Source organism: Mus pahari, chromosome 21 (assembly GCF_900095145.1).
Source record: "Mus pahari chromosome 21, PAHARI_EIJ_v1.1, whole genome shotgun sequence".
Classification (NCBI taxonomy): Eukaryota; Metazoa; Chordata; class Mammalia; order Rodentia; family Muridae; genus Mus; species Mus pahari.
Window position 1 is genome coordinate 44,842,632 of NC_034610.1, and position 23,387 is coordinate 44,866,018.

The following is a 23,387-nucleotide window of genomic DNA, read 5'->3' on the forward strand; positions in this document are numbered from 1 at the left end:
TGAGAGTCTGATTACTACTCAGCTTATGTGACCTTGCAATAGTAGTGCACTGAGATATATTTCATTTTACTGCAGTTCTGGTTTTGTAGGCTGTTAAAATAGGCATAAGTCAGTAACTTTTCTAGTCTCCATTATAAATGTATTTTCTTGGAAAATTTTCACTAATTGATCCTTTACTGAGTATTTTTATTCAAACAATAAGAAGAATTTATACATCTTGTAAAGATAACTGAGAATGAATTGGCTTTGTGCTTAATATTACGTGGGAGGTTTTTCAGAGGAAGTGGTTGAATTCAGTGAAGAAGCTTAAATACTCCGTATTGTTCTCAGATTCTCTTCATATATACACCTACACTGGAAAAATTGAAACGTGAAATGCTTAATTTAAAAATAATTTACTTTAGACCCTTAAAGCTTCTTAATTTAATACAGCATATGAGTAACTTGAATATTACATAGAACTTCCTTTTAATCCTAGTAACTTTGTTTTTAAAAATTATCAAGATTAAAATTAGATCTATTTACATACAATTATTTCATTTTATGGCAATTATAAGTCTTTTAGTAGAATACCTTTTGAATACATGCTACTTACTACTAAATATTTTCATGAGGGACACAGTGGAGGGAGAGGAGAACTCAGCTCAGTTAAACCAGCATTTAGTTACCTTATATTCCTTTTACAGAAAGATTTCAGAAAGAAGTATGTCGGTGTTGGGGTTCTATAGGAAGTCAAAGCACGGGCTCTCTTCCCTTTGCGTTTCAAGAGCCTTGGTGGGAAGCCTGGGGTATTTCCTCACTCCTCCCGTGTCTGCCTCAAAAATGCCGCTGTTGAGCCGTGTGCCACTCTATCTAGCTTCCTTAAAATCGTGTTTCTAAGATTGTATTTTTAATTATGTATGTGTGTTTGCATGCACACACATGTGTGAATGCAACTTACAGAGGCCAGAAAGAACATCATATCCTCTGATTGGAGTTATAGGCAGGGGGGAGCTACCTACCTTCCTTAAGTTCAGGTCCCGAGAGGGCTGTATGTGTGCCTTCCCCATGTCTCCAGCCCCCTTTAAGAGCTTTGTAGTAGCCCAGTGAGGAGGTGTCTAGTGATTTTATTTAACCAAATACCACATGAATTTAAGTTGTTTGTTGTGCAGCCTCAGTTATTTCGTGACAGGTATGATTCTGTTGGGAAGCCGAGAGATGAAAGGGTTGGCTCTTGTAAGATGTTTATTAAGCTGATTTTACATAGAATTTTGAGTCCTAATGCATTGCTATTAGGGTTTCATGTCACACTGATGAGCGATAATTTGTATGGAGTTGTACCTGTGAGTGAGCTGCTAGGTGAGGGGATAGATGTGTGGCACTTCTTGGGCATCATGACACCAGCTGTCAGTGTGCCTGAAAACTGTGGTACCTGGGGCGGTTTGCTGTGCGTTAGCCTTGTCACGGCACCATTTACCCGAGAGGACAGAACCTGCCCCTCAGGCTTCTGTGAGAAGCAAGCTCCCCTGTGATTTTGCAAGCACAGCATCTCACAGATGGAAAATGCCCGAGATGAGGCAACTGCTCTTGGTTCTCAGAATCCCCTTAGTGAACGGAGGCACTCGCTTTACCCAGCTGACTAACTCAGAGATTTGTAGTTTAGATGAATTATCTGCTAACTTGCCCATTTTTTAGCACTCTAAAGTATGTTCTTTAATGTACTCAAAGCATATACAGAGATTTCTTACCCCCTCAGGGAAATTGTTGTGAGCTGCCAGGTGGGTGATTGGCGCGGGCCGGTGATCCTGCAGCTCCGGCTCTTCAGCCCCACACTCCCTTTAGTTTTGAAAGCAGTCTGCTCACACACAATCCTTAGAGTAGTGATGTTAGAAGATGAGTGTCAAATGTTAGCTACTCAAAGTAGGAAGTCCATGGGGATCTTAGAGAAATCTGGAGTGAAAAAGAAATGAGATAAACGCCCACGATAGAGGGCTGAAGAGCAGCAGTATACTTGTATGGAGGTTTCCTGGGTGGGTGTGGGTGAGGATTTAAACTTTTTTCTGTAAAGTTGAAAAGGCTTTAGTTTTCAGGCTGTTGTAATTTTGGCCTAACAAGCATATTTTTTGGTCATAGCAGTAGTATTAATAAATAAAATGTGGTTTTGTTCAGATATGTGAGTTTGTATTGTTTTTTTTTTTTCTGTGTGCATATGCACATTTGGAGGCCAAAGGTCAGTCTTTGGTGTCATCTCAGGAGTTGACACCACCTTCTGTTTTGGAACATGGTCTCACTCAGATGCAGGGTCTGCCTTCCTCCTCCCTGGCTTGGCTTCTTATGTGGATCTTGAGGATTAAAACCGGGTGTCCCTGCTTTCCAGTAAACACGTTACAGCTTCTGTCTCCCCAAGCCTCAATACAGTGATGTAAGAGCACAGTGACCAGGGGAAGTTGTTACTGCTCTGGTGGCTACACTTTTACTTGGTTACTAGAGTGTCATTTTGTATCAAGGTTTATGAGAAACTCTAGCATACATCGAAATCTACTAATGCATGTGTAAATGAATGTATGTGCAGTGTGCTTGTGTGTATACATGTTTGTGCATGTGTGTGTATATACAAGTAGGTGCTACACATGTGGCTGCCCAGGGTTGATTCTTCCGCTTTCCTCATTGAGGCAGGAGCTCAGTCAAACCAGAACTTCCCCATATTGCTGGTCTTGTTAGCCAGCTTGTTCTAGGATTCCCCTGTTGTCTTTCTGACACTATAATCACAGGTGGGTTGTCATAGCCACCTGTAACTTGGACACTAAACCTGACATTTTGATGAGTTTCTGGGGATTTGAATGCAGGTCCTCAGGCTTTTTCAGCAAGCAGTTCAACCTCTGAGCTCTTTCCCCAGGTCTTGACGTTTCTGTTTTCTCAAGTTAATGGATTTGGTGTTACTTCCATAAAATGGAAATCTGGTGCCAGCAATTCTGTCTTGTCTGTTTCCTTCTCAGTCGTGGGTGCTGAATGGTGGATTTGAGGGAATCGTTCAGATCGGAGTGCAGCTGTACTGTTGAAGGAAGTGGTCTAGTCTCTAGTCTTGAAGTCTCACTGTACATCTGATAACTAGAATTTTAATGTTCGGTTAGATTCAGTGAAGTGATTTATTTGAAGTTTTTCTTTTGAAAATCAACATCAGTTTCTTGAAATTTTGAACATGTTAACGTGTGTGAATGTATTTGGACTTTATGGTACATTGTATGCACTTATAGGAACAGGATTGGTGACAGAATATGGACTCCCCTGGAAAACCTAGCTCACATTCCAGCAAGAGTCCCAGGGGGGAACTCAGGCCCCCATGCTTAGCAACAGGTGCCTTTTATGGCAAAGTCATTTTTAACTTAAAACAAAAATGTTGTTGATAGTGTCTTCTCCTCCCTACCACTTTCTCTGTCTGTTTCCACGCCACCACCAATGCTGGTAGCAAATCCAGGGTTGTCACCCATGCTTGACAACAGGTCTAGGCTAAAATCCCTCTGGTACTACAGGCTTGTATTCAAAAGTTGTCCCTTGTATTTCTTGCATTTTAGTTGTGGGTTATGGGCTCCATGGTTTTTCGGTTCAGTTTAGAGGTGGGTGCTTAGACTGCCGGAGGGTGTGGGGCCAGCCTGGGCGGGAGCTTCTCTGAGCCCCACTTCTCTGTGTGTAGAGGGAGATTTAGCCCAGGTGACAGATGCAGTGGTTCTCAATACTATTTTCTTTCCTTAGAGAAAGGCACTGGTCAGAATCAGTATCTCCTGTGAGAACAGTCTTCAGAGGGGGCGGGGCAGGGGTGCAGGGTTTTCCTTCTGTCTGTCTGTCTGTCTGTCTTTTCTGTGTATGGGTTTGTGTGTGAAGTATGGGTGCATGTGTGTCTGTGTGAGCTGTTTGTGTGTATGAGATGCAAGTGTATATGTGCACATGTGTAAAGTGTGTGTATGGGGGTGTGTATGTCTGGGTGTCTTATGTGAGGTGTGTGTGTGCATATATATATATATATATATATATATATATATATATATATATGTGTATGTATGTATGTATGTATGAGGTGTGCATGTCTTTGTGTACCTGTGTCTGTGAGGTGTGTATGTTTCTTTGAGTGTATCTGTGAGGTGTGAATGTCTGTATCTGTGTTTGTGTGTGAATATCTGTGTGTGAGATTTGTGTGTATGCCCAAGTGTGTGTCTATGTGAGATGGGTATGTGTGTATGTCTGTGTAAGGTGTGTCTGTGAAATGTGCATGTGTCTGTGAGGGGTGTGTATCTGTGAGTGTGCGATATCCATGTGCATGTGTCTGTGTGAGAATGTATATGTATGTGATATTTACATGCATGTGTCTCTGTGTGTGTGCTTGATCTGTGTGCATGGTGTATGCGCATGTGTGCAGGTGTACTTTCTGTGGGCACATGTGGAGGTTGACGTTTAAGTTGCCTTCCTCAATTGCTTTTCCTCCTTGTCTTTTGAGAGCGATCTCTGGCTGAGTGTAGGGCTGCTCTTCACTGGCTGGTCAGTGCTTTCCTGCGATTCCCATCTGTGACGTCAGTGCTGGGGTTAAAACCACGGTTGGCCATACCTGGCTTTTACATGGGTGCTTAGGATCTGGACTTGGGTCCTCATGCTTGCAGTTACGTCTGTGTTACTCAGTCCATCTGCATCTCCTAATGTGAGAACCACTAAGTTAGAGTTGTGTGCTCCATTCCATATACAAAATTACATACTTATGCATTAAACACTTGAATGTCTAGGATATTTCATTCACTGGACTGTATATTGTGTAGGATATTTTTGTTACAAAAATAACGAGCTAGAATAGACCAGTTTGAAAAATAAGACACATTCTATATTTTAATATTTGTACTATAGTACATACAGCTAACTCATAAGTTAGATAGCCGTTGCTTTTACCTCTGGTCTAAAGTTGACAGCATCTCACTGGAATGTATACCTTGGATCTGAATGCCTTTCCAACATCCTAAAAATCAGCATGAACAGAAGATTGCCCAGGTGTTAGCCCTGGAAGTCCTTGAACTTGCTTTGTAGACCAGGCTAGCCTAGAGCTCACAACGTCTGCCTCCCCAGTGCTGAATTTAAAGGCATGCACCGCCCTGCCTGGCACAAGGACTGACTTTAGCATTACCTTTTCAGAAGTACCTCAGACAGTAATTCATGATCTGCCTCACTAAACTCACAGAATCACATGTGGGCAACACGTTTTCATTTCCTAGAGGTGCATGATTCAGGCGTTTTAGTTTAGAATGACCCTGATTCAGTTTTCTTGGGAAAGCATGTCTGTCATTTTGAGGAGGTGCAATCAGGACACAGTAGGACCAAATAGAAGATGCCTTGAGAAATCCTGGAGAAAATGAGCAAAGGCCAGCCTTAGTCTCCTGCACGATCTTGAGTAGTTATCTAATATTTGTCTATAGGACGTTGGGGTTGACCATGTCAAAGTTCATAATATGTGGAACTTGGTTCCATTTAAGGAGTTGGACCTCATTTGATCTGCAAGGCGAGTGGGTAGGTATTCTACTGAGCATTCTTTACTTGACTGCTCCCTTGACCTTCACCTTGTATTAGCTGCATGGGTCTTAGTGACTTCAGTTGATTAATGGCTTGTGTACGAATTCTGCTCTGAAGCCTTGTAGTCTGGTGTTTTATGTGGAGTCTCAGCCCAACACCCCACTGTCTTCATTATCGGCATGTTGATTAGTCGTCACCATAGTCTATTGATTAATGTATCTGATTAGCGTCTCAGCAGTCACAGGTTCCAGTTTTCATGGTTTTCCCTTCCCAACACTCAATTCACCCCTTATTTTTCTTTCTTTGAGTTCATCTCACATTTATTTTCCTCCCTTCATTCTTGGAGAAGCTGGCACCATGATTAACACTTTTTTTTTATTGGATGTTTATTTACATTTCAAATGTTATCCCCTTTCCCATTCCCCCCCCCTCACCTCTATTGCATCCCCCCTCCTCCTGCTCCTGTGAGGGTGTGCCCACACCCACCCACTCCCCCCTCCAAGCCCTCAAATACCCCTATACTGGAGCATCGAGCCTTCACAGGACCAAGGGCCTCTTCTCCCATTGATGCCTGGCAAGGCCATCCTCTGCTATATATACAGCTGGAGCTATGGGTCCCTCCATATGTACTCTGCTTGGTGGTTTTGTCCCTGGGAGCTCTGGGGGTTCTGGTTGGTTGATATTGTTGTTCTTCCTACGGGGTTGCAAACCCCTTCAGCTCCTGCAGTCCTTTTTCTAACTCCTCCATTGGGGACCCCATGATCAGTTCAGTGGTTGGCTGCGAGCATCCACCTCTGTATTTGTCAGGCACTGGCAGAGCTTCTCAGGAGACAGCTATATCAGGCTCCTGTCTAGCATGCACTTCTTGGCATCCACAATAGTATTTGGGATGGATCCCCAGGTGGGGCAGTCTCTTTCCTTAAGTCTCTGCTCCACCTTTGTCTCCATATTTGTTTCCGTGAATATTTTGTTACCCCTTCTAAGAAAGACCGAAGTACCCATACTTTGGTCTTCCTTCTTGAGCTTCATGTGATCTGTGAATTGTATCTTCGGTATTCTGAGCTTTGGGGCTAATATCCACTTATCAGTGAGTATATACCATGTGTGTTTTTTTTGTGGTTGCGGTTACCTCACTCAGGATGATATTTTTTAGTTCTATCCATTTGCCTAAGAATTTCATGAAGATATTGTTTTTAATAGCTGAATAGTACTCCATTGTGTAAATGTACCACATTTTCTGTATCCATTCCTCTGTTTAAGGACATTTGGGTGGTTTCTAGCTTCTGGCTATTACAAATACGGCTGCTATGAACATAGTGGAGCATGTGTCCTTGTTATATGCTGCAGCATCTTTTGGGTATATTCCCAGGAGTGGTATAGCTGGGTCCTCAGGTAGTACTATGTCCAATTTTCTGAGGAACAGCCAGACTGATTTCCAGAGTGGTTGTACCAGCTTGCAATCCCACCAGCAATGGAGGAGTGTTCCTTTTTCTCCACATCCTTACCAGCATCTGCTGTCACCTGAATTTTTGATCTTAGCCATTCTGACTGGTGTGAGGTGGAATCTCATGGTTGTTTTGATTTGCATTTCCCTGATGACTAAGGATGTTGAACATTTCCTTAGGTGCTTCTAGACCATTTCAGTTTCCTCGGTTGAGAATTCTTTGTTTAGCTCTGTACCCCATTTTTTAATAGGGTTATTTGACCACATGATCATCTCACCCCATGTTCTAATAGTGCATCTGGTTAGAGTCTTAGCAGCCACTGAAGTTCCTGTTTTCCTGCATGCCCAGTGCTCCCCCATCTCTCAGAACCCTTAACATGCTACTTCTTTCCATCTTGTTTATCTTGGTGTGAAACACATCCCTCAGAATGAAGCTCTGCAAACTTCTGTCCTTGCTTGTGTTCAGGGTGATGTCATAATTTGACACGAAAAGCTCTGAAACACCCAGTGTGTAAGTAGTCTCGTGAGGCGAGCTCTTGGTGGTCTCCTCGTTGAGGTGGGGTTCCTTCATGGACTGTTGTCATGCTTCCAGGTCCCCTTTGAGTGTTCCTGTTTCCTCCTTTCCTGAGTTCCTTTTGCATTATAATCATGGTCTATTTTGATCTATTTTTATCCAGTTCCTACCACAATGTTACACAGTTGGAGTTTTTCTTCTTTCCATCATGAGTGACTTACTGCCAGAGTGTCTCTAATTCTGGTGTGATTAGAGCTCCACAGACTCTCTCCTTTCTATTGGTAGTCACTTGTTAAGGTACTGCATGTGTCTGGATTCTTTCAGTTCATCAGAAATGCCCACTATTTAGACTATAATAAACTAGGCACAGAGATAATCTCCAAGAGACTGGTTGGAGTCCTTGACATGGGGTATACTATTGGTATTCCGACAGGGTAGCGAAGGTGCATGTAGATTTATATGTACTGTGTTCTATTCTTTGTTACCTACAGGAGACAGTTCTGTAGTTTTTACTTCGTAGGAATAGCAAATCAATCTCTCTCTCTCTCTCTCTCTCTCTCTCTCTCTCTCTCTCTCTCTCTCTCTCTCTTTTTCGGTTTTTCGAGACAGGGTTTCTCTGTGTAGCCCTAGCTGTCCTGGAACTCATTCTGTAGACCAGGCTGGCCTCGAACTCAAAATCCACCTGCCTCTGCCTCCTGAGTGCTGGGATTAAAGGCATGTGCCACCACGCCTGGCTGATAGGTACATTTCGATATAGTCACTTAGTGGAACACTCTGGAAGAGCAATGGAAAGGAACAGACTGAACCTCACTCCCAATAACATTTTGTAGCTCAAAATATACAGAATGCAATGAAAACAGACACAGGAGAATGCTTTCTGTATAATCTCCTTTGTATACAATTGGAAACCAGGCCAAAAAGCCAGGCAGTGGGGGCGCACGCCTTTAATCCCAGCACTCGGGAGGCAGAGGCAGGCAGATTTCTGAGTTTGAGGCCAGCCTGGTCTACAGAGTGAGTTCCAGGACAGCCNTCTCTCTCTCTCTCTCTCTCTCTCTCTCTCTCTCTTTTTCGGTTTTTCGAGACAGGGTTTCTCTGTGTAGCCCTGGCTGTCCTGGAACTCATTCTGTAGACCAGGCTGGCCTCGAACTCAGAAATCCACCTGCCTCTGCCTCCCGGGTGCTGGGATTAAAGGCGTGCGCCACCACACCCGGTTTAGGAATAGCAAATCTCAATTGAGTGTAGAAGTTGGCTTCCTATTCATCTTAGTTTTCATGATGGTTAGGACGTTTGTATAGAACATAGACCTGGTATTGCTATTGGTCTGTATTTGAGGAATCAAATTGTTGATGCCAAAGGACTCCAGTCTGCAGACAGGAGTAGCAAGATGGAGATGGGATTTTAATGATACACTGGGGCCAATGTTGCAAAGGCCTGCGTATAGTAATAGTGGGGTTTTGGGCTTTGTTTATTTTTCTTTGTACGGAGGCACTGAATATATTTTAGTGTGAACATGGGGGAAAAGACTCTGGTGACAGAGGAAAGAGATGGTTTATTGAAAAGGGATAGAAGATAGAGCACTATCAGACTCTGCAGACATCAGGTCCTTCGTAGTTGAGAAAGGAAGGAACAACTCTGAATGGTATTCACGAGAAGAAAAGCAAAGGAAGTGGTGTAGCTGGATAGAAAAGACTTGAAGTTTCCCGGCTGGCAGACAGGGAAAGAGGGTTAGAGTCGCTGGCTTGCCGGGAAGTGGCTTTAGATAATACCCGTGCTGTGCACTTCATTCCTCTGCTAATACTCTGAACAGCTTCTCCCCTGGAGGGATTCTGTCCCACTGTCTGGAGAGATTTGGGCAGTGTTGCCAACTATCTGCTAATGCTGAGGGCAGTCTCTCCCCAGCAGCAAATGACCACATTCACAATGTCAGGAACATTGAGGAATCCTACTTTTGGAGAATTTGATGAGTCCAGAATAGATTTTACCCAGAAATACTTGTCTGTAAGAGGAAACACGCTCAAAGGAGTCGCCCTTCCGCTTCCCTCTGCCTTCATTCCTTCAGCAGAATGCCAGAACACTGGAAGAGCTGCCAGGAAATGATGGCTGGCTGCACATTTCTGTTTCTATATGCTCACTTCTTACTGGCTTGCTTATATGTATAACAGACATACCAGTTCATCCCTCCTGGTTGGAGTAGTTCTGAGTCTCTAATTTACTGAGCTATTCTAATGACAGTCCCTGATTTTAATAGTCTGGGTATTGTATGGTAAGTCTCGATTGATAGCTGTAAGTTCTGGTTTCCTGTCATTTTTCCTGATTTACAAATGTTACTGCTCATTCTCTCAGACTGACCATAATTCTTAAGCAAATAGAACTGGGTTATAGAGAAGGTAAATGTGCTTTGAGTTCCTTACTTGTGGTATGGTTCATATTTGTTCTAATACCTCTTGATCCTATTTAAGAACTCAGGAAGCTAAATGGACATAGAAGTGTCCAAATTGAATACTGTAATTGATGATCTTGATTGACTACAAACTTCAGTGATTATTTTCAAATTACAGTTATTCTAAAATATTACTCAATGATAATCTGTCGCTATAATGAAAGTTGAATTCTTAGCTTCGTTTGGGATTTTGCTTTTTGTGTTCTTGCAAATATGTGCATTTCAGCTTCATCCTGAAGCAGATACTCATTTTGTGGATGTGACAAGGGTTGTGCCCAATATAGTTTCTGGTAGTATATTCTTAGATTTCTTTTCATATGAGACTTGTTTAAATTGATAGCCACAGTGAGGAAACTATGGTATATAAGTGAGATCCTAAGGCAGAAACTTGAAAATTCCTTTATAATGATGTAGAGAAAGTATAGGAATTATACAGTGTTGACACACGGGTTTTCATGGATAATTCACAATTATCACTTGTGGTTTCTCTTACCTTGTCTTAATTTGACCTTCCCATTTCTAAACAGTTTTTTTAAAAAAATAATTTCTAAGAATATTTAATGCTACCTATTTTACTGTATCTCTAGTAAATAGAAAAGTCCTTCCAAAGCTGTCTGTGTGAGTGAGTGTGTATGTGTTAGGAGGGAGGGAGACAAAGACCAGATGCATTAAAAGTTTATTGATTTGTGTGGGCTGGAGAGAAGGCTCAGAGGTTAATAGTACTGTCTGGTATTCCAGAAGTACTGATCTCAATTCCCAGCAACCACATGGTGGCTCACAACCATCAATAATGAGATCTGGTGTCCTCTTCTGGCAGGCAGACATACATCCAGGCCGAATTCTGCATACATGATAAATAAATAAATAAATCTTTTTTACAAAGAGTATTGGTTTGTTAGAGTTTTAGTTCTGTTAGTTCTGATTAAAAGTGAAGCCTTGTGTACTCAGGCCCAGACTTTTCACATTCTTATAGTTGTGTCTTAGAGTGGTTTATATGTTTTTGAGAAGAACCACCATTAAATCCAACAGGAGTCTGTAACACTCACCTGATACCATCCTTCATGCATCCTTCACAAAAGTACAGTCTTTGGTTAAGTCCAGCATTGTAGCTAACAAGGAAGCAGCAGTTCTGGGGGAAGCATCGTCGAAGGGTGACCACAAGGGACAGGAGGGGCCGTTTTCAAAGAATGCTTTATTGCAGATGGAACTGTAGCATGAAGAAGGTGAACTGGGTAGGTATGCAGGTGATTGGCTTAGGCTGTAGACCGTTATTACAGTGAAATCACTTAACTTGTATGTCCTGTGTATCTATAAAATGGAAAAGCCAGGTTTGATGAAGTGAATAACTTAGTTTTAATGAAGGTTGGACCACGTATGCAGTTCTTCCCATTCTGCTAGGGACTCGGGGCTAACCATTAACTGTGCATCTTTAGAATGCATGCCTTGGATGCCCTGGATTAGAGGCTGGCTGAGCACGGCTCCCAATACTCTTAGAATGAATGGCATGTTTGACTTTGACCTCATAGCTGTCTGTTGGAAGTGATCTATACATAGATCCACAGAGCTGGGAAACATTTAGTTCACCTCATTGTGTGAGTGGAAACTTGACACACTTCATTTACCAGATTGCTGAGGAGAAGGGCCAGCTGGAAGCTATTTCACAGGAAGGGTTAATTCCCCAGTGGTGCAACCTGTGACTGCCAAGAATTTGAGAGGAGAGTTGTAAAGGTGCAAGGCATCAGCTAGTTAGCAGAAGGGCGGGGCTGGGGGACAGAGGCCTGTTCTCTACCCAGCCCTCCTTTGCTGCTGCCCTGTGAGGTGTACTGCAAGTTTATTGCACACAGTGAATGGATTTCCATATTCTCCCTCCCTCTCTCTCTCTCTCTCTCTCTCTCTCTCTCTCTCTCTCTCTCTCTCTCTCTCTCTCTNTCTCTCTCTCTGTCTCTCTCTCTGTCTCTCTGTCTCTCTCCTCTCTTCTCTTCTCCTCTCTCTCTTCTCTCTCTCTTCTCCTTTCTCTCTTTCTCTCTCTCTCTCTTTCTTTCTCTCCTCATTTGAATGCTTATATGTATCTGTGACTGAGTTGTTGGTGTATTTCTGACCTTGGTAGGATTTGTTTCCCATCCAGCCCAGTGCTAATGATAAGAATGACTTTATACAATGTGAACTCTTGGAAGTAGCAAAATTGTGTGTGTATCTGCATTTTGAAATTAGGAGTGACCTGTGGTTTTGTTACTGTTCATAAAGATGGTCTGACTTAGAAGGAAGACAGGAGGGCTAGTGTTAGGCTTCGGTGGTTGTTTTATCTACAATACTGGCATCCTTGTGTTTATTTTCGATTAATCAAAAAAATCAAAACTTTGCATCTTGAATCTTATAGTAAACACACACCAAAGTAATATTTGCTGCATCCCTAAAAATAATGCAAGATCATCACATTGACTTCTCTATGCTTACAAGTAAAAATTACACTATTTCAGTATGGTAAATATGTAAGAATCGATGTTTTTCATGAAACTGGAAGGTACTAAAAATGAGCTTAAAGGGAAGTTAGAGTTAGTCTTGTGGGTCTCAGGGTGGGACTTTCATCCTGTACTTTTTCTTGTTCTTAGAAGTTCAAGTCCACCTTGTCGCCTTTGGTTTTTACCCAGTCAGGTGTCTCCTCCCTCTTTATGTACCACTAGTATATCGTCACCGTCATCACTACCGCAGTCCCCATCACCAGCAGCAGCAGCACCACCATCACCTCCAGCAGGAGCAGCATCAGTACAGCCACAGTCACGATCATCATCACCGTCATGGTGCACCAGACATCTCCTCCCAGTTTACTCTGGGAACTCTAGACCTTGCTTTTCTCATCAAAGCCAACCCCTCCACAGTGCTGCCCCAGTCTTTCCTGGGATGTCTCCACTTCATTCTCATCCTCAGGACCTAGGAAACCAACCCTTCCTTTCCTGCTCGCCCAGCCTCCTTGTCGCTGGAACTCTTTCCTCTGTCTGCTCCGTGGTGGTTTCCTTTTGCTTCTATGTCAGGCTTCTGCTGATTCTTGTGCAGTTGTCTGCTTTGCAACTTCACAGCTCCTTTTCTTGCTCATTGAAGACTTTGGCCATTGGCTGTGAGTTGTCTCCTGCCTCCCGAGGTCCTGATGATCATGCCGCACACCATCGGGCACACCAGTCCAGGACTTCATCTGGCTTCGTCTGCGGTGATACCCACTGAGCCACTCAGTCCGATCTCCTTCCTTCCCCTCACAGTGACTAGTTCACATCCATTTTGACTCCCATTGCCTCCATGGCCTTTTCTTGACCCAAGGACCTTTCTCTTCATTTGGTATTCTCCATTTCTCGAGTGTCCAGCTTAGAGGTCCTGGTCTATAAACAGTTGAGGTTTTAGAGGGTAATATCTTAAGGTTTTACTTGGTCCTGGTACCTGCTGGGTAGAACCTTGACCTTGCATGCAGCAATCAGTGCCTTTTCTGTTAATGTCTCATTAGTAACCACAAAGCGTAAAAAGGGTCTAGTATCCCCTACTTTTTTGTTGTTTTTAAATGTTTTAATTGAAATAGAATCACATCAGTTTCCCCATGCCCCTTGCTCCGGCCTCTCCCTGAGTTGAAAGCTCCTTTCTCTTTATAATTGTGTATATATGTGTGTCTGCTTATGTACAAATACGCACAAACACAACCTACTTGGTTTTGCTGGGCTTTTGTTGAGTGTGCTTTTGCTGTTGTGTGTATTTAATTTCTAGGCCGGCTCCTTTGTACTGAACAGTCAAAAGGGAGTTCATCCTGGGAGGGGCTAACTCTTCTCTCCTCAGGCTTGGTTGCTTGTAGAGAGGTGTTTAGGTGTTGGACCCTGAGAGACTTCCTTTCACATTACCATACCGGTTGATGTTGCCATTGTTATGGTGTTGTTCACGCGGCCTTCTTAGGAGAGGCTGTTTCACTGTAGATTTCCAGGTATTGGGATCTTACAGTCTTTGCTCTCCTCCTCCACAGTGTTCCCTGTGCTGTAGGATGCAGTATGTACCACACGATGCAGGAGCTGTGGTATACACGTATCTGCTGCTGCTGGGCTCCCTAGGATCTGCTAATCTCTGCCTTGTGTCCAGTAGTGGTTTCCTGTCATGTCTCCATATTGTAAAAAGATGCTTCTGTGTTGAGGGATGGTAGCCACATTTACCCTGTGGGTATAAGGATAAGATTTAGCGTGTAGTGAGGAAGGGGTTAAGCTAGTCTAGTAAAATGGTGGAAATAGATTTACTTCTTTATGGTTTTGGTTCATGACCTCATGAGCCCTACGGAGCTGAGTAGGTTCAGACATGATTTCTCTCTCGTTGAATGGGCTTTCATGCTGGTAATTGTCCACAGGGATTGAAGCTGGGTAGGACTGCGTAGTTGCTCTCCTCTGCCCTTTGGCCGCTTGCTTAGGACCTTCTGGAACCATGGAAGCTAGGTCACAGGGTAGAGGTCTTCGGGTCAGATCCAGCTCCTGTCAACTGAGCCTGTGTCCACAGTGTGTGTTGTCTTCAGCAAGAGAGCCACCCCAGATCCCTGAGAAACAACCAGGAGCTCCATCTGTAATCTATATTATCTACATCTATAATCTCTATTATCTGGGAGTCATTTGGATTACCCTGACCAACCATTTCAAAGGAGCTCTTTTATGCTTGGTACTAGTGCTTTTGTTAGTCTATGGATTTTTAAGGGGAGCATAGTTTAAGTGGGTTAACTGTGTATAAGGTTGGTGTGTGTGCACGCACTTACATGTACTGAGTATAATCTTAGGTAGACATAAAAGATTACTACTATGGCTTTGTGTTTGACTGTTCCTCTTCTCTCTCTTACTGACCTTGCATCTTCTCCCTGTTACTGTTTCCTACCTCTTGTCACCTGTGTCTGCTGCCCCTGCCCCTGCCCCCGCCCCCCACTCCCGCCCCCACCTCTGTGGTCCTTTAGACTTTATTGGTTTCCAGGGTTGTTGTATACTCATGTTATATACTGACATTCGGGGATATGGAGCTAAAGTCTTCTGTACAGCTAATGAAACAATCAAATGAGGAAATTTCATCACCAGACTCTGAAAGAGGATTAATATCCAGAATGTACAAAGAATTTTAAAAAAGATTTAAAGGAAACAAATGATCCAATTTAAAAATGGGCTCGGAATCTAAACAGAGATCTTGATAGAGAAAATAAAAATGACTAGTAGTTACCTAAAGCATGTAAATGCAGATTAAAACACGTGTGAGGCTCCTCAGAATAGCTAAGATGAAGAGACGGCTGGACAGCACCTGCTGGGAGGTTGTGGAGAAAGAGGACCCTTGCTCTTCATTATTGGGGATGCAGATTGGTGCAGTCGCTGTACGAAATCATTCTGGAGAATCTTCAACCACGCGATCCAGCTGCACCTCTCTTGGCACACGCCCAAAGGCTTCAACATGCGCTCCTCAGACCCTTGCTCAGCAGGGCTCATAGCTGCCCTCTTCACAATGGCAGGAACTTGAGACAGCTACATGTCCTTCCCCAGACAGACAGTGAACATGTTAATGTAGTCACAATGGCAGGAACTTGAGACAGCTACATGACCTTCCACAGACAGTGAACATGTTAACATAGTTACAATGGCAGGAACTAGAGTCAGCTACATGACCTTCCACAGACAGACAGTGAACATGTCTAAGGTTGTCACAATGGAATACTATATGGCTGTTAAAAAAATCATGGCTTTTGCAGGTAAATGGATGAATCTAGAAAGATTATACTGAGTGAGGTAAGGCAGACCCAGAAAGGCAAATGCTGCACGTTCCTTCATCGTGGTTTTGAGCACCTCGTGTGTGTATATTTTGCTTTTTGAGACAGGGTCTCTGTGTAGCTTTGGCTGTTCTGGAGCTCACTCTGTAGACCAGGCTGGCCTCAAATCAGAGCTCCTCCTGTCTCTGCTATGATTAAAATTATGTGCCACCATGTGCAGCTACATTTCTGTTTATGTGTAACACTATTCTTCTGCTATTAAAAATTCTAAGTCTTGTTTTTTTCCATTCTTACCAGGAAAGTAGCTATTAAAACAAAACAAAACAAAACAAACAAACAAGGAAGTTATCCATGAGAAAGTCTCATCGTTTAGTTCCCAGACATCCGTGTCTGCCTCCTGCCTTCCCCTTTCAGCCCCGCCTTGGTGTCGGCCATGCTTTGGACCCTGCTCTTCCTTCCTGCATCTTTAGCCATGCCAGTGTTGGCAGCATGCGCAGTGAGCCTTTCCAGTTTCCTTTCCAGTGGGGTCCTGGACACTTCCCTCCCTGCCGTGCAGTGTTAGTCACTGTGCATCTGTAGTCATCCTCCTCAGAATATCAGAAACGTGTGGGCTCACAGAAGCAGTGCATGCACACAGCGTGGGCCTGCCAGCATGGTGGTTGAGTAACAGACGGACTCTGTACTCAAACTCATTGCTCCTCCCACCCTGGAGTGGCTGTCCATAGCCTCTGTTAGTTCATGCCAGATTTTGCTTCCAGCTGAATTACTAAGACTTGAAAGATGTCAAGGATGGTGACTTCCCAGTCACAGATGAAAAGATAGGGCCGTCTGTCTCTGCTTTCTTACGTGCCTTCTGCTGTTTGGATTATTCTGGCTTTTACTTCCTTGGTTTTAAAATGCTTTTGTAAACGACTAGTGACCTTTATCTAAAGCCACCTTGTTCTGAGTTTTCAGCCTCTTATCACCTGATCGGTCAGCAGCCTTGGGTCCTGGGGTGCTGTAGGCCCTCTGTTCCCTTTCTTGGTGTCACCTCCCCCTGACTCCCCCAGCTTCTGTGCACTTAAATGGCAGGTACTTTCAGGGCTCTGTAGTGGGACCCCTCTGGTTTGTTCCTTCTCTCTCTTCAGATTTCTAATGCTCTTCTATCGCAGGGCTTTAGAGGCCCCACTTGGGTTCTAATAAAGACGTGGAGCCGTCTGCATGGTATAAGGCTGTTGGCCTGTTGGCTGGGCAGTCTCTCAACTAGCCCACCTAGTGAGAGAGAGCTGCCTAAGTCTCCTCCTGTGTCTCTCCACACGGCGTTCCCTGCTCTACCTCCCTGCCCTTCTCATGCTCTTGCTTCTGTCTTCCTTGCCCCGGTTGATGGCACTGCTGGTCCTGCCGGTCCTAACGGCCTAATCCACCAGCTCTTCATTCTACAGGGCCTTGTCATTACTTATCCAGTCTGAGCCAGTCAGCAGCAGGGCAGTGCCTGGTCCAGCTCGCTCGCTGTCTTACCTTTGGCCCCAAATTGGCTACTTGCTTTTTAACATAATCTCAGAATCTTCTTTGGGCAGGTGAGGAAGAACAGGCATTTTCATATAGAAAGCAGGTGATGAGCCTAAGACATGACAATACCAAATATCCTGCCAGCACTCGTCTCTGCCAGCACAGCAACTAACAATTGGAAATACCAAGGCATACCAAATCTTTGATATAATGTGTGTGCCTAAGGGGATGGGTTACCCCAACACTCTTACAGTCATGTGCTCATGAACCACAAAGGCAGGCAGGCTACAGTTTGTGCCTTGCCTGACTTTGGTGAAGTGCCTACTTGCCACTTGAAGCTGTCAGGTGGTCAGGATTCTGAATGTACAATGTCATAGTTTTCCTTATCTTCTGGTTGTCTTCACATGTTGTTACTGTATCTTCTCTCATTTCCCGTGCTGGCCACGGCTCTAGAACATGAGGAGGGGCTGGTGTCTGGCCCAGTGGTCCTGTGTGTTTGACTTCTTCGGCCTCACATGGTGCACTTCTTTCTCCTACAGAAGACTCAGGGACCAGACTGCCTTCTGGTGTGTGCTTTGGTTATGCTGTAGGCGGATTGACTGACTGGTGGATTGATTGATTGATTGATTGATTGTCATGGAGCTCTAACTTCCCACATGTCTAGGGAGACTCTCTCTAATGCATGTGTGCCGCCATCACATCTTACACATATATGAACTCCTCCTAGCCGTGACAACAGCTTAACTTTATATTTTAAAAAGTGTTTTCTGTTCCCTGATTGGACTCTCTGAGCACATCTTCTTGTTCACCTTTGCATTTCAAGTAATCCTGGCCCACAGTGAGCACACAGTAAGCGTTTTTCATAAGTATGCACATTAATTCATTTTTCCTGATTGACACGCCACTTTCTGTGTTTACTAGTGTAAAATGTAGTTTCTATGTTTTTGTGAATCCATTCCTGTTGGTACTCCTTGAAAATTAATTTTAAAACTAGAGAGTTATGTATGAAGAGTCAAATGTGCACACTCATACTCTGGCTCATAGCTTATCTTTCATGCTTTTAATTTTTCTGTATTGGCCTCATCTCCTGTATTTATGGGTATAATAGACCTCACAGTATCTAATGCTCTATGCAACTAAAACACAGGAAATGTTCCAGAAAATTTCAGCAGACTTTCATTTTGTTCATCAGTTGATAAATCAAAAATAGTTTAGCCATCTGCTAACTGACCAGACAGTTTTAGTGTTGTGAAAGGGTGTGGTCACAGAGGTAGGTAGAAGATCTAGGTAGAATGTCAGAATAAGGCTCAGAGCAGAAACCACCTTGTTTCTTAATACTGAAACTTAACAGTCAGCTCAAAATTTGAAAGCGACCTGGTGGGGTTGAACATGGGTGTCCAGACGGCCGGGGATTTCCCAGCATGGGCCTTACTCTCTGTCTCACTGTCTAAAGAGAAGATAAATTTGCACGGTGTGACGTCTGTGTAAATCAATCACAGTCTCTAATTTATAATATGCCATATGTTTCTGGAAATTAATTGTCCTTTTATATTTTACTCCTTAACTAGGAAAATCAGTTATATCTCGGTCATCCCAGAGTGAATCTGAAATTGTGCCAAAAGTTGCTAAAATGACTGTATCCGGGAAGAAGCAGAGCATGGGATTTGAAGTGCCTGGGTAAGACTTGCAAGCCCCACCCCTTTCTAAAACCTCCATGGCCTCCGATGGGTTGACTAGAGCAGCCAGTTCAGTTCTGCGTAATGAAGCACTGGAATTCAGCTCTCTCATGGACTTTGTAGAACAAAGGACAGACAGGGCTGAGAAGTTGGTTTGGATTTTAGCCTTGTGACTCACTAGCTACAATACTGCTTTGTGGGTGGAGAGCTGGCTCAGTAGTTAGCCACACTCACTGGCTGCTTTTGCAAAGTACTCAGGTTCAAGTCCCAGCACCCACATGGAGGCTCACATCCTTATGGAACTCCAGTTCTAGGAGATCTGGCACCCTCTTCTGGTCTTTGCAGGCATTGCATACACTTGGAGCTCATAAATGTGCAAATACATTAAAGGAAAAAAATTAAAAATAAAAATACTGCCTTGAAGTTTTTGCAACTATGTATTTGTATGTTTGCATATGTGTGTGTGTAGATGTACTAAGTGTAAGAATGTTTGTGTGTGCTTGCAAATTTGTATGTGTGTGTGTGTGTGTGTGAGTATGAAGTATGTGTATTTGTATGTGTGTTTGCATAAAGTTTGTATATATGCACTCACCAATGTATGCATATGGCCAGAGATTAATGTGTGCTTTCCTTGCTTGCTCTTCACCTATTTTTAAAGATTTATTTTTTTAACTTTGTGTAAATGTGCCTGTGAATGCAGGTACCTGTGGGGTTCAGAAGAGGAAACTGGAGGAAGCTGCCCCAGGTTGATACTGGGAACTGAACTTAGGTCCTCTGAAGAGCTGTGTATGCTCTCAGTCACTGTCTCACCTTGGAGACAGACGACAGCTGCTAGGGAGCCTTGGGGTCCGTGTGCTTGCAATCCCAGCAGCCAGATCACAGAGGGCCACCGTGCCCAGCCTTCCCATGGGTGCTGGCGATCTGAACACAGAGCCTCACGTTTGTACAGCAAGCGCTTTGTGTATTGTAAGCTGTGTCTCTTGCCCCTCTTTTAATTTTTATGCTGAATAAAATGGTTCCTTGTATCAATCACACATGCAATTAAAAACTCCTAGAGTTTGGGATATCTAGAAAAAAAGACTGTCAACATTGATAATACTTGATATTTTTAAATCAATCTTTAGAAAGTTTCTAATGGAGAAGGGAAGTGAGTAATTGGTCAGAATTTTTATTCTCTAAATACCACTTTCGCTGAGTTTGTGGCATGAACCTGCTGTTCTAGCACTTGGGAGGTAGAAGCGGGAGGACCAGGACTTCAGGGTCATCCTCAGCTACATAGAGGTCTGGAGCAGCCTGGGCTACATGAATCTCTGTCTTATAAAAAAGAAAACAAATAAAAGGGCTTTTTACACGGTATGTATCCTTCATTTGCCAAAGCATGAAGGGAACAAACGTCACCAAACACTAACAAGGATGACTTAGTTTTAGCCATATGAAATTCAGTCTCAGGAACTTAATTGCTCCTTTTATAAAAATGTTTGAAATGGGAATATATGTCCCCTCGTTTAGTGTTCAGTGTTTGGACTTAAAAGTAAGACTTTGTTCACTTGATTTCAAGTTGAGTATGGTGATAAGTCAGGTCTAGGAGAGAGAATTCTTCCAGTACAAATTAGGTAATGGGCAAACTAACCTGTGTCATGTGACTTTAACCTAGTCAGACAAGTGTAAGTTCTGGTGCAGTTTTAAAAATTTTCTTTTTCTCTCGTAAATAGAGTTGAATTAACACAAATATCCTTTTTAGCCTTAATGTGTTCAGCTGTATTTAATTCTTTTATGGAAGTCTCTTGTCTTGTTTGAGACAGGGTGTGGAACTCACTACATATACAAAACTTGCCATGAATTTACAGAGGTCTGCCTGCCTCTTTCCTGAGTGCTGGCATTAAAGGTGTGCAGCACTATGGCCAGCTAGGGAGACTAAAACACACAACCCTTATTTTTGTTTTTGTTTGTTTGTTTGTTTGTTTGTTTTTTGAGGCGGGGTTTCTCACTCTGTAGACCAGACTGGCCTCGAACTCAGAAATCCGCCTGCCTCTACCTCCCAAGTGCTGGGATTAAAGGCATGCGCCACCACGCCTGGCCACAGCCCTTATTTTAAGGGTGCAACAGCCACAATCTGGAGAGTATCTGAAGTCTTAGCAGCTTGCAGATAAACTTTAAGTAATATATTGTATTGGAAATCTAGGCAGAGCTTCTAACAGCACCTGCGATCAGTGGATACACAGTTACCACAGACGACCATTTCCCGGGACAGCTGTCTTTCTTAGACTGTTCTAGTAGACTTATGTCTCAGCACTATGTCTAGACACAGGTACCCCAGCTTTTGAGAGTATTTGAACATTTGCTATATGAATACAAGTTAATCATAATATATAGCGTGCCATATATCTTATAATGTATTCTAGTTCTTTTTTTTTTTTTTTTTTTAAATTTTTAGGCTTTTAGACACAGTGTTTCAGATTAACAGGATCCTCTCGATCAAATGGCTTGAAATATCATTTAACATACAGATAATTTATTGGAGTTTTTTGGTAGTCTAACAGCAGACAATATATAATACTGAAGTTGGTCATTCTACACAGTTGCAATCCTAATACCCTAGAGGTTGTGGCAGGGGAGCCTAAGTTTTAGACCAGCTTTGGCTACATAATACCTTCAAAACATAAGCAGACAGGCATGGACACACAAATAACACTGGACAAATATTCTTGAGTAATGGAACATGAAAAATTAAAACGTATAGGTTGTTTAACCTGAGTTCAACCTTTTTCTGACTTTTAAATGAGCAAATTACTTTTCAGATTAAGTCGAATATGAAGGCCAGGCTAGCAGGCACACCCCGGCAACAGCAGGGTTTTAGGGGCTGAGGCAGGTAGGTCACCATGAGTCTAGGCAGGCTGATTATGTCCTGAGTGTCAGGACAGCCTGTGACTGGGTACATTCTGTCTCGGAACAACTCCAGACAAATGCAGCAGAGAAACGCATATAACATTCATACTTTCTCAAAATGATAGAACCTAAAAAACGGGCCCAGGGAGACGATAAGATAACAGTGTTGAGAAGCCTTGCTGCCTATAATTCCCAGTAACCATCTGGTGGAAGAAGAGAACCAACAACACCCTTTAGCTGTTTTTTGACTTACACTCTCACACACACATACACACACACACACACACACACACACACACACACAAATGTGAAAAAAAAGTTACCAAGAGTTCAAGAAATCACATTCATAATGTGTTGAATTTTCTTGAAAGCCCAGTTGATTGAAAAATTTACTTTTGGCTGTACCATTGCATATACACCCAGTCCTGGCCATAACATCACAAATATACATCCTGATTCTGACTGATCGTGGAAGCTAAACTAAGTTAGAACTTGGATGAGAGAATGTAAAATACACACTGGCAATTCATTTCTCTCTATGTACATGTGTAAGAGGTAACTCACTGCTTGGAGCACACTCTGTTTTACTAATACTGAGAATTGTAACTATACCTCTAGACACGGGTAAGTAGAATTGATTCAAACATCGAATGCAGGACAGATAATCAATACTCAGTCTGGTAAGTAGTAATTAGTGTCTTAAATGTCCAAGTCAAGATTAATCCTTTAGACTTATAAACAGATAGTTCCATTTTTGGAAAGGTCGTTTAGAAATAAGAAATCAAGTTAATTAAGATCATAAAATTATATGAGAAAGTGTCTGAAACATTGCTACCAATTTGTTCTTTCCGTTACAGCAGTGGGTGTAGGCCTGGGCCCAGAATGGGCGATTTCAGATCTTAGAGACTTTTGAAAGTTTAAAGTTGCGTGTACCTCTTACGGTGCAGAAGTGTCGCTGCCTGCTGGCCACCAGGGCGGTGTCTTCATGTTTAGTAGACACCTAGGATTCCAAGTGCTCATTCGTGTGGACTGGCTTTGGTCACTTCTCTTTCCCAGCTTGACAGGCCTGAGACAGGCAGACTGAGACCCAGAATATCAGGCGTTGCCGGGAGACACCCCTGCCCTCCGACTCAGCTGGGCAGGGTCCGAAATGGCTTTCTCACAGTTTTTCTGATCTCTCTGCAGCTTAACTGCTGAGGAAAATGGACACAATGTGCGTGCTCCTCACAGAGGGCCTCCTGGTGATGATGTGAGCGTCGCTTCTCCTAACGTTCCTGAGATCGGCACTCCGAAATCTGGCCTCCCACCTCCCTCCCTTCAAACATCAGAAGAGCTGGGCTCCACTCCGACCCCAGGGAGAAAGCCTGGCAAGCTGAGGCAGCAGATAGACGTGAAAGCGGAATTGGAAAAGCGGCAGGGCGGGAAGCAGCTCCTCAACTTAGTGGTCATTGGTATGCCCTTGTTCTGCCTGCTGGCTTAGCAGGACCACATCGGGAGGCTCCCAGCCTCTTGGAGCAGCGTAGCCTTAAATAAAGCAAAGAGGCATTGCATCATAATGCATTCCAGTCACCCAGGGTGCAATGGTACCACATTACCAAGGAGGGCATCATCAGACTTAGCTTGTGGCAGCTTTACTTGGTGAACATCCCCCCCAAAAAGGGAAAATT

General features: G+C 43.3%; 1 protein-coding gene and 1 long non-coding RNA gene across 5 annotated transcripts in view; one reads left to right on the forward strand and one right to left on the reverse strand.

Annotated features, from left to right (window-relative positions):
- Hbs1l (HBS1 like translational GTPase) overlaps nt 1-23,387 on the forward strand; it is a 70,293-nt gene that overhangs the window by 20,281 nt on the left and 26,625 nt on the right. For 3 of the 4 annotated variants that reach the window (XM_021220923.1, XM_029532928.1, XM_029532927.1), the window contains 2 exons: nt 18,727-18,835; nt 22,906-23,171. In XM_021220923.1, the coding sequence (XP_021076582.1) occupies nt 18,727-18,835; nt 22,906-23,171 (375 nt within the window). The remainder of the gene's footprint in view (nt 1-18,726; nt 18,836-22,905; nt 23,172-23,387) is intronic. The other variant, XM_021220924.1, reaches the window with a different exon arrangement.
- On the reverse strand, nt 168-23,247 carry LOC110338113. Its single transcript, XR_002381287.1, has 4 exons — nt 22,654-23,247; nt 5,193-5,356; nt 4,577-4,661; nt 168-354 (listed from the first exon to the last, which is right to left on the reverse strand). It is a non-coding gene; the product is annotated as an uncharacterized LOC110338113 (long non-coding RNA).